General features: G+C 44.2%; 1 protein-coding gene across 1 annotated transcript; it reads left to right on the top strand.

The window, feature by feature from the left end:
- The first annotated feature begins 2,835 nt into the window (after positions 1–2,835).
- LOC112215046 (extensin-like) lies at positions 2,836–11,526 on the top strand. The gene is made up of 3 exons (XM_024374060.2): positions 2,836–2,932; positions 9,829–10,699; positions 11,457–11,526. The coding sequence occupies exons 1-3, from the start codon at positions 2,836–2,838 to the stop codon at positions 11,524–11,526; spliced, it is 1,038 nt and encodes a 345-aa protein (XP_024229828.2).
- The last annotated feature ends 228 nt before the right edge of the window (positions 11,527–11,754 follow it).

Raw genomic sequence — 11,754 nt, 5'->3', positions numbered from 1 at the left:
AAGCATCCATGATCATGTCACCTTTCACCACCCTGTGAAGTTCACCATAACTTATTTTGTCTGCAGCCTAGTCTGCGTGGTTTCCTGACGAGTCCTAATGGGAGGACCACACAACATGTCATCGTGTGACTCCAAGTTTGCATATGATGGTTATTATGTCAATATTTACGCAGAGTAGAAGTAGAAGGAGTAGAAGGAGTAGAAGGAGTAGAAGTGTTTCCACCTACGTTTCTCGCATTAATTCATTTTACAGACAGAAGAGATCCCACCTTGTCTAGCGCATTTTGTTTTGTCGACATTTGGCCTGTCATAGAAAAATGTATCCGACACGTACTTTACTAGGAGAAAAAAGGTTGGATTGAAACCTGGTTACTGTCAAGGTTAAGAAAGTTGATAAGAAGACGAGCTAAACAATTTAAAATGTAACAACCGTTTCAGCAAGAGGTGCAATATATCTAAAGAACCAATTGGATTCGTTTAGAATAATGTATATACATGAAAAACACAGATTTTAAAAACAATCCCCAAAAAAACACCAACACTAGAGGTTATTTTACACCACTGAGTGTTAATTTCACTCTTACAGAGTGAATTTAACTCCTGAATCAACACAAAAATTATGTACATTTGCTGTAGTCACTGTTTGCCTGTTGTAACACCTGGTTGTGTATTGATTTATATCCTTATAGATGGGGGAGGATTGGAGAGCTTGTTAACTGTTGGCGCAAGCAGAGACGATACGCCTCACGCTTGTCACATAAACGCAGAGGCTGAGGCCCACGCATATATCGATCCTATTTAGCATGCCCGTTATTGTATTGTTGTTTCGGCGCTTGTACTCTTTGTACCGCAGCTAACCACCAGCCAGTCAAACTACTGTAGACTGATGGACAGAGAGAGAGAGAGAGAGAGAGAGAGAGAGAGAGAGAGACAGGGAGACAGAGAGACAGAGTGACAGAGAGACAGATAGAAACAGATAGAAACAGATAGAGACAGAGAGAGACAGAGACAGAGAGACAGAGACAGAGAGACAGAGACAGAGAGACAGAAACAGATAGAAACAGAGAGACCGAGAGACAAAGAGACAAAGAGAGATAGATAGAAACAGAGACATAGATATAAACAGAGTGACAGACAGACAGAGAGACAGAGAGACAGAGACAGAGAGAGACAGATAGAAACAGAGAGACAGAGAGACCGAGTGACAGAAAGAGACAGATAGAAACAGAGACAGAGACCAATAGAAACAGAGAGACATAGAGACATAGATATAAACAGAGTGACAGAGAAACAGAGAGAGAGAGATACTGTACTGCATGTAACTATCAACAGTAGGTGTTGTGTGGGAGAGGAGTTGGTTGGAGGTTAGTGTGTTGCAGGAAAGCGTGTGTGTGTGTGTGTGTGTGTGTGTGTGTGTGTGTGTGTGTGTGTGTGTGTGTGTGTGTGTGCACGTGTACATTGTTTTAAGATCGATGGTGTCCGATGGGCCTTTTTCATCATCAGATAAAGCTTGAGGTGATCTCAGAGCTCCTCCACCATATAAGGCTGGGGAATAAAAGGACACAATGTTCCTGTACTATATGTGTCTCTCCATAGTTGCCTACCAATACTAGCAAAGGCAAAACACAGCCTCTTTGTCATGTGTTATTCATTCACAGCGTTAGACATATTTCTCCTGGTAAATTCTATCTATGACTTTGAGAAGGGAAAGTGTGAATGCATGTACTACAGTACATTAAGGGTAAGATAAATTTGACCTGCTCAGACAAGAGGTCAGATCTCCAGGCTCTCAGGGTCAACTCTCCATGACTTGAGGTCACAGAGATTGACCCCTATCACATGGTTGAGTGCCCCGTCTGCTCACAGGGTTGGAAAGCACATTGATAGCCAGTCTGAATGGATCAACGGGTGAAATGAGTAAACACATAGTGCCACAGTTGATCATGTCCTCTCAGCTTCTCTTCATTTAGCTATGCCACCTCTTGCAGCTAGCTTTTAGAGAATCCACTACGCTCCTAATGTGTGCCGTTCTCAGGTACTCTCTCTCTCTCTCTCTCTCTCTCTCGTCGGAGTGCATGCTGGGAGTGAGTCGTCGGGCAGGAGTGATTGTGGGAGCGAATGGAATTTCTTTTCACTCTATTGGGTTTTGGTATGTATATGTGTATATATTGATTGGTTTAGTTGTTTTAAGGGTGTGTTGTTTAACTATCACTAAGCACGTATAGGGGTGGTGGGATCTTTGAGGTTGGTTTTTCGCGAGGGCACAACCAGCGGGTGGGGCTGAGTTTGAAAAACTTAGTCGGAGGCATGGAGTAAAGATTCCTGCTGCGGCCGGGTGTTCAGTGGAAGAATGTAGCTTGGCTGTGGGTGCTATCATTGGGTATGATAGCATCAAATCAGCCTCAAGGATGAATAGCGCTGTAGTGATATTCTTAGATTCAATTGAAAAGGTGAATAAGATAGTTGAGAGGGGTGTTGTGTTGCGGGAGACACAGACGCCGGTATTTCCGCTTATGAATCCGGCGAAGAAAGTTATACTTTCTAACGTGCCACCATTTGTTAGAGATGAAGTGTTGGAGCGAGAGTTATCTCGCCATGGTCAAATCGTATCTACAATAAAGAAGGTTCTTTTTGGATGCAAATCTCCGTTGTTGAAACATGTCGTGTCTCATAGGAGACAAGTGCATATGATTTTAAAAAAGGACGGAGATTAACTGAATTTAGCGTTCAATTTTAAGATTGATGGATTTGATTATGTCTTCTATGCATCTACTGAATCAATGAAATGCTTTGGCTGTGGAAGAGAGGGGCATTTGGTGCGTAGTTGTCCCGAGAATGAGCGCGCTGAGCCTGGTAGTAGCTCTAGTGCTGGTGCAACTAACGCACCACCGCGAAGGGATGAACATGCTAAGGGTGCAGGGGAAGAGAGAAGGTGGGCAGATGTGGTTGGAAAAGTAGGAGAGGAAGGCATTGTGGATACGGGGGCAATTGTGGTAGATCAGAACAAAGAGGGAGGGGAAACAGTAGGTGAGATTGCGACTGCCTTCGCTGAGGTGGTGCTGGAAAATGAAATTGGAGGTCAAGAGGAGATTGAAATAACGGAAAAGGAAGCGGATGTTTTCAAAATACCGAGGAGTAAAAGGAAGAATTTAAGGGGTGGTGAAGGGTCTAATTCTAAGAGAAAGGTAGAGATTGATATATCAGTTGAAGATAAACAAGTTGTAGAGATGGTGGAGTTTTCTTCTGGGGAGGATAGCGAGAGTGAGTCATCTGACGCGTCACAACAATATGGTGAGATAAATGGGGTGGAAGGGAGGTATGGGATCGAGAAGATACGTCAATTTCTGAAGTTGACAAAAGGGAAGAAATATATGCAGGATTACAATGTAACTGATTTTTTCCCTGAACGTGAATTGTTTATTGGATCAGCAAAGTTTCTGATGTCAAAAATTACAGGGGGAAGTTTGAAAAGCCCTGAAATTGCTTGACTCAAGAAAGTGGTCACGAGAGTGATAAGTGATGTAAATTCTAAAGAAAATGAAAGAGTTCAGTTGCAGTTTTAACTCTGTAAAGAGATGTGGTGGCTGTATCTTCCTCTGTATTTTTTTTTCATCCATGAGCAGTTTTAAGATTTCTTCTTTAAACGTAAATGGGGCAAGAGATGGTAAAAAAAGAGCCATGGTGTATGAGTTAATTAGGGGAAAGGGAAGTGACAAAGTTTCTACAAGAAACGCATAGTAATTTGGAAAATGAAGTTATGTGGCAACAGGAGTGGGGGGACAGTGGTGTGTAGTCATAAAAACTCAAAAAGTGGGGGTGTGGTTATCTTGTTCTCAAAATTGCCTTTGTCATATGCCTTTGACAAAGACAAATTGCCTTTGTCATATGAGGTTGAAGAGGTAGTTGAGGGGAGGTTATTAAAAGTTAGAGCAAGGTATGAAAACATCACTATGTGTCTGATAAATGTATATGCCCCAGTGGTGACAGTTGAGAGGGTATGTTTTTTAGAGACATTATCAAATACCATTGAGAAATGTAACAAAGAAGATTATTTATTTATTGCTGGGGATTTTAACTGCACAGTTAGCGATTTAGATAGAAATCACCAAGAACCTCATATAGCCTCAAGGACTTTTTTAAAACGCCTCATTGTAACACATGAACTGTGTGATATTTGGCGGAGTCAACATGGAGGAACAAGCCAGTACACCTGGGCGCATGTGAGAGAGAACATCATCTCTATGGCCAGGTTAGATAGGTTTTATGTTTTTGAGCATCAATCTCAGGTCTGTAAATCAAGTGTGATAACCCCAGTGGGATTTTCTGATCATTGTTTAATAACAGAGGTGGTGTTCATTAACGATGTAAAACCCAAAAACGCATACTGGCATTTTAATATAACTTTATTGAGTGATGCTCACTTCAGGAACTGTTTCAGTTTTTTCTGGGAGAGGTGGAGGTCTCAAAAGGCCAGTTTTGTATCCCTTCAACAGTGGTGGGATATAGGGAAAATCCAGATTCAACAATTTTGTAATCAATACACGAGGAATGTCACCAAGGATATCACCAGATCAATGAAAGCCCTAGAGTTTGAAATAGTGGAACTCATGACGTTGGTTGAGACCACAGGAGATCGAGGCCATACTCAGGCCCTCAAGAGGAGAAAAGCTGCATTGGCAGACCTGCTGGGTATCAGAGCACAGGGGGCATTGGCGAGAAGTAAATTTCAGGGAATATCTGAAATGGATGCCTCATCCAAATTTTTCTTTGGTTTAGAGAAAAAGAATGGACAAAGAAAAATTATTCATTGTCTCAAATCAGCTGTTGGACAAGAGCTCACTAGCCCTAGTGAAATTAGAAAGAGGGCAGCACAAAGAGGATAAAACAGTGACACAGCAGTTCTTTGATGGGCTCCCAAAGGTGGCTGCAAAAGCTCAGGTTGAGCTTGAGCAACCATTATCTTTGCAGGATTTATACACTGCATTAAAAGGCATGGAAAATGGAAGGGCACCAGGCATTGATGGGCTTCCCGTTGACTTTTTTAAGTCTTTTTGGGCTATGTTGGGAGAGGATTGGTTAGAAATAGTTAATGATAGTTTAACCTGAGGGTTACTACCAATAAGCTGCAGAAGGGCTGTCCTCACCCTACTGCCCAAAAAGGGTGACCCGAGGGAGGTGAAGAACTGGAGGCCGGTGGCTTTATTGTGCACTGATTATAAGATATTGTCAAAGGCTTTGTCCAACAGGCTGAGGGAGGTGATGGGGCAAATCATACATACGGATCAGTCCTACTGTGTTCCTGGCAGGCAGATAGGGGATAACATTTCTCTGATTCGTGATTTTTTTGGACGTCTCTAGGGCTATTGGGTTGGATGCTGGTCTAATTTCAATTGATCAGGAAAAGGCATTTGACCGAGTTGAACATCAATATTTATGGCACACGTTTGAGGCGTTTGGGTCAGCTCTGGTTTTATTGCCGTGATAATGGTGATATATGGTGACATTGAAAGTGTATTGAAAGTTAACGGTGGTTTGAGTGCTCCTTTTAAAGTGTGTAGAGGTATTAGGCAGGGATGTTCTTTGTCAGGAATGTTATATGCCATTGCTATAGAGCCACTACTAAATAGCATTAGAAGTCGCATTGCAGGGGTGTACTTTTCAGAGGATGTTCCTCCTATTCGTCTCTCAGCCTATGCTGATGATGTAGTTGTGTTAGTGAAAAATCAAGCAGAGGTGGATAGCTTGAGTCTAATGGTTGATGTTTTAGGGGAATATCCTCTGCAAAGGTAAATTGGGAAAAGAGTTGTGCTTTACAGATTGGAGAATGGTCTGGAGGGATCATGGCTTTGCCAGGGGGGCTAGAATGGTGTAAGGGAGGTTTTAAGTATCTTGCAGTGTACTTAGGAGATGAGGGGACTATGGAAAAAAATTGGAGTGGGGTGGTTGAAATGGTGGAAGGGAGGATGAGGAGATGGCGTTGGTTACTATCTCGTATGTCATATAGGGGGCGCACTATTATAGTTAACAATGTGATTGCATCTGCACTGTGGCATCGGTTGTCAGTTTTAGAACCACCATCTGGCCTTCTGGCTAAGATACAGGCAATTATTGTGGATTTCTTTTGGGATAAATATCACTGGGTTCCACAAAGTGTTTTGTATTTGTCAAAAGAGGAGGGGGGACAAGGTCTTGTACATCTTGCTAGTAGGGCTGCTGCTTTCCGGTTTCAGTTTATTCAAAGGTTGCTTTATGGACCGGAAAATGTGGTGTGGAGAGGGGTGGCAGGTCTTGTATTACAGCGGGTTGGAGGATTAGGTTTAAAGAAGGCTTTATTTCTGGTTGATAGTAGCCAGATTTCTAGGGAGGGAGTACCTCCATTTTACAGAGGCCTTCTCAGATGTGTGTGTCAAGGTGTTGAATAAAGATAAATTGAAAAATAGAAAAGACACTCCATGGAGGGTAAAATTGGGCATTGATGACAAGGTAAAGCCAGCATGGAGAGCACTGTACAAGCCACCGTTACAAAAGGGTACTGGTGATATGCAATGGAGGGTTTTACATGGCATCATTGCAGTTAATGCTTTTGTATCTGTTATTAACTCAGATGTTAGAGATGGATGTCCTTTTTGTAATATAAGAGAAACCCTTTTTCACTGTTTTATGGAGTGTGAGAGGATAAAACCTCTAATGGAAATGCTGGAATCTTTGTTTAAAGCTGTAGGGGAGTTTTTCAATAACACTGTTTTTATTTAGGGGTTTCAATATAGTAAACAACAGAAAAGAAAATGTCAAATGTTAAATTTTATTTTGGGACAAGCTAAGATGTCAATTTTTCTGAGTAGGAAACATAAGATAGAAACGGGATATGGGCAGGATGTAAGATGTGTTTTTAAAGGATTAGTGAAAGCAAGAATAAAAGTAGATTTTGAGTTCTTTTCAGCTGTAAAAGATCTCCTATTATTTGAGGAGAAGTGGGCCTACGAAGGAGCGCTTTGTTTTGTGGAGGGGAAATTATTTTTTGCTGATGAAATAAGTTGAATGTATATGTTATGTATTTATTTTTGTTTAGGAATTACAAAATTTATGTTAACACTTGAGTAAAAAATTAAAGGTTTAATAAAAACTAAAAAAAAAATATTCTCTCTCTCTCTCTCTCTCTCTCTCTCTCTCTCTCTCTCTCTCTCTCACTAAACTAAGTACAGTAGCTCCTCCCTCAAACAGAGGTGAGATGTTGCAAAAAGAGAGAAGGAAAATGTGTATTTTGGATTACATATCACCAATCAATCAAGAGACATCAATTTGAATTAGTCAAATGTGTAATTTGAGATTTAGGGAAATATTTTATTCTGACATACACTGAGTGTACAAAACATTAAGGACACCTGCTCTTCCCATGACATAGACGGACCAGGTGAATCCAGGTGAAAGCTATGATCCCTTATTGATGTCACTTGTTAAATCCACTTCAATCAGTGTAGATGAAGGGGAGGAGACAGGTTAAAGAGGGATTTTAAGCCTTGAGACAATTGAGACGTGGATTGGACGGCAAATACAAAAGATTGAAGTGCCTTTGACCGGGGTATGGTAGTAGGTGCCAGGCGCACCGGTTTGAGTGTGTCAAGAACTGCAACGCTGCTGGGTTTTTTCACGCTTAACAGTTTCCCGTGTGTATCAAGAATGGTCCACCACCCAAAAGGACATCCAGCAAACTTGACACAACTGAATCAACATGGGCCAGCATCCCTGTGGAACGCTTCCGACAGGCTGTTTTTAGGGCAAAAGTGGGGGGTGCACCTCAATTTTAGGAAGGTGTCTTTAATGTTCTGTACACTCAGTGTAGATACCATTTGATACCATTCCGTTCACTCTATTCCATCCACTGCACTCCATTCCAGCCATTATTATGAGCCGTCCTCCCCTCAGCAGCCTCCCCTGGTGTAGATTGTATCAAACCAAACAGTATTTGCTGTACCTCTCACCAAAATTCATTGAGTGGAGTAGTTACCATGAACACACCAAGCACCATTGTGCAAATCCCCTCCTAACCGCTATGTGAAAGCTAAAAGACCAAAGTAGCTGTCCCCCCCGCACAAGACAAGATGAGAGGTTTACTTGGTTTGCCTTTTAGTTTGACCTAGTTTCTCCTCCTCATCCAAAGACAACAAAAAAAAACAAGAGGTTTGTTTTCACACAGTGTTGAAATGCCCATCTAAGAGAGAGGGAAGAGAGATGGGAGGTCAGTGACAGGAGCGCTGAGGTAGGACTGACAGTGGGGATCTGCAATGAGGCTTGACAGCCATTTAAACTGTTGAGCAGTCTGACCGCAGGCCCTGGTGCCCTGCTGCGTTTAGTTATCATACAATTGAGTATAGCCACAGCTCGTCCACACACACGCGGGAAGAACACCTGCACACACACAGAGAGGGTGAGGTGGACAGAACGAAAAGTAACAGTCCATCAAATATTCTTGTGAAATATGGGAATGTACAAATACATAATTTTTTTGCATCGGCATTTTTGCCACATAGCCTACAGTAAAACCCACTGATTATTTGTACAGTAATCTGATGAAGAACATTTCCTTCCTAGGATAGCTGCAGTACTAGCAGCAGCAGAAGCTGTTGGCTGTCACAGGGACAACAAAGGGAGGAAGGTCACACTCTATAATTGTTATCCGTCAGCCTGCCAAAACACAGCAACACGCCACGCAGGTTAGCGTTTTTCATCATGAATCTTGTTCTGGAGACAGCTCTGTGGTGGTCACAAGCTACAACAGCCACAAAGTCATCAGATCTGATTTTATACCGAACCCTAACCTTAACCCTCACCTTAACCACACTGCTAACCCTAATGCCTAACCCTAAACTTAAATTAAGACCAAAACGCTTTAAAACGTTTTTTATTTTTTACAATATAGACAATTGTGACTTTGCAGCTGGCCTATCAAAGGGAGAAATGGCTCAGTTCTGCCTCCAGGACAAGACTCGTGACAATAAACGTCAACCTGCGCCAGCCACTGGCACCCCGGCTGGAATCTAATTAGCTGGAAATGACAGCGAGAGGGAGCGACTTGAAAGGAATTGAATGATAACCAGCTTTTAATCTCGCTGCGAATCAAATAAACACATCTCCCCCATATTATATCGTACAGTTTTTGGACTAGGAAGGAAAGTGTTATTCTTCGATGTGATAAATGATGAAACATAATTAGTGATGCAACACACGTGTTTCCAAGATAAAGATGTCCTCTTCCTCTTTGATGTTTGACAGAAATCGTCCCGGTGCGTAAGAGGCGGGCTGTACAGTACGTGGATTGTTTCTAGATGTTTGCGTCTCGCTTTACCTTTTTGCTGTTTTAGACAGTAATGGGGAACCACTGAGGACCTGAATGGCTGAAGTCCTTCCTGGTCTTCTATTCAGGCAAACGTATACATGGGGTATTCAGAAGTGTGGACTCCGTAGCCAATCAATGAGATGAACTGATCAATTAAGTGGAGAGAGATCACAGAGAGCACGGTGGCCCCTCAAAGACTTCAGTGGGACACTCTTTGCTATGAAGTGCCTTTTTAAAATGATTGCATTTCCTTGAGAAGTCTCTTGAGAAGTATCTCTTCTCTTGCGCTCTAATTGCTGTTGGAGATTTGGCTTTTTTTGTTCTGTACTCCTCTAAAATATTCCCACGGAGGCACTTAGCATAATTACTGATCATTTATTCTCAGCACTAATCAGGCCGAGTGTTGTCTCTGTCTTCTCAAATAATAACACAAGAGAGGGGAGCGCTCGCAAACACTAAGTGAGAGTTCAACAACCCCGCGCCGTTCACCCAAGACCCCGCGCCGTTCACCCAAGACCCCGCGCTGTTCACCCAAGACCCCGCGCTGTTCACCCAAGACCCCGACCCACCCAAGACCCCGCGCCGTACACCCAAGACCCCGCGCCGTTCACCCAAGACCCCGCGCCGTTCACCCAAGACCCCGACCCCTAAGACCGCGCCGTACACCCAAGACCCCGACCCACCCAAGACCCCGCCCATTCACCCACCCAAGACCCCGCGCCGTTCACCCAAGACCCCGCACACCCCGCGCCGTACCCAAGACCCCGCGCCGTTCACCCAAGACCCACCCAAGACCCCGCGCCGTTCACCCAAGACCCCGACCCAAGACCCCGCTGTTCACCCAAGACCCCGCGCCGTTCACCCAAGACCCCGCGCCGTACACCCAAGACCCCACGCCGTTCACCCAAGACCCCGCGACCCCGTAAGACCCCCCAAGACCCCCGCACCCAAGACCCCGTTCACCCAAGACCCCCGCCGTACACCCAAGACCCCACGCCGTTCACCCAAGACCCCGCGCCGTACACCCAAGACCCCGCGCACCCAAGACCCCGTTCACCCAAGACCCCGCGCCGTTCACCCAAGACCCCGCGCCGTTCACCCAAGACCCCGCGCCGTTCACCCAAGACCCCGCGCCGTTCACCCAAGACCCCGCGACCCCGCCCGTTCACCCAAGACCCCGCGCCGCACCCAAGACCCCGCGCCGTTCACCCAAGACCCCGCGCCCCAAGACCCCGCGCCGTTCACCCAAGACCCCGCACCATTCACCCAAGACCCCGCGCCGTTCACCCAAGACCCCGCGCCGTTCACCCAAGTTGACTGTCAAACGTTTCATTTCCAGCAGTCTACTCTGTGTAATGAAATTTGGTGTGATTTGACCATTTGCCTAAATGGAAATAAAGAAAACTAAAGTCAGCAGGACTTTCTTTCTCGAACTCGGCTCGATTTTTTTTTGACAAGCTCAAAGAGAAAACGAGAGGATGGAGGGGAGAGCGAGGCGAGAAAGAGAGAGATGCCATTGCCTTCACTCTTTCGGAACTTCCGCGAGTGTAATGTTAGCTGTGCATTTGTATTGTTCACTTCACTTTTGTATATTATCTACTTCACTTGCTTTGGCAATTGTGAACACAGGTTTCCTATGCCAATAAAACGCCTTGAATTGAACTGATAAGGAGGAGGAATGGCTCAGATAAGGTGAGCAACAGCGGCAAACATGACCTGAGCATACAATCAAGTGCTGCAGGTCAACCATATCTTCTCCAACCATCAGGCTCTTTAAAACAAGACCATCTCACCCCCCACCACAGCCATGTGATTTGCCACTCCATAAAGACAAAAGACTCTGTAGAGATAGAGGAGAGGAGGGCCTCTGTGGCACTATTTGAGTGCAATATAGCAGAGCTGCAGGTGACCTCTAAAGTGGCAAGCAGCAGCAGTATAGTATAGTATAGTATAGTATAGTATAGTATAGTATAGTATAGTATAGTATAGTATACAGCAGTGGAGGCTGCTGAGGGGACGACGGCTCATAATAATGGCTGGAACGGCGCGAATGGAACGGCATCAAATACCTGGAGACCCTGTGTTGGATGTGTTTGATACCGTTCCACTGATTCCGCTCCAGCCATTACCACGAGCCCGTCTTCCCCAATGAAGGCGCCACCAACCTCCTGTGGTACACAGTGCCTAGTTAAAGTCGTCACACCCCGTGCACAGTGTTCACATTTTTGCTACCTTAAAATGACATCTAAACAGGGACTCAAGTAGATCTACTATTCCAAAATGAATTACGAAAAAATACAAAATGAAGAACTGTCTACCGTATGTCTTCACACCCAAAAGTTAATACTTGGTGGAAGCACATTTGGCAGACATTACAGCTGCGAATAATTTCATATAAGATTCTAGCCACATTGCACAAC

The sequence above is a fragment of the Oncorhynchus tshawytscha genome, linkage group LG15 (genome assembly GCF_018296145.1).
Source record: "Oncorhynchus tshawytscha isolate Ot180627B linkage group LG15, Otsh_v2.0, whole genome shotgun sequence".
Lineage (NCBI taxonomy): Eukaryota > Metazoa > Chordata > Actinopteri > Salmoniformes > Salmonidae > Oncorhynchus > Oncorhynchus tshawytscha.
This window is presented reverse-complemented; position numbering and strand designations above follow the sequence as displayed.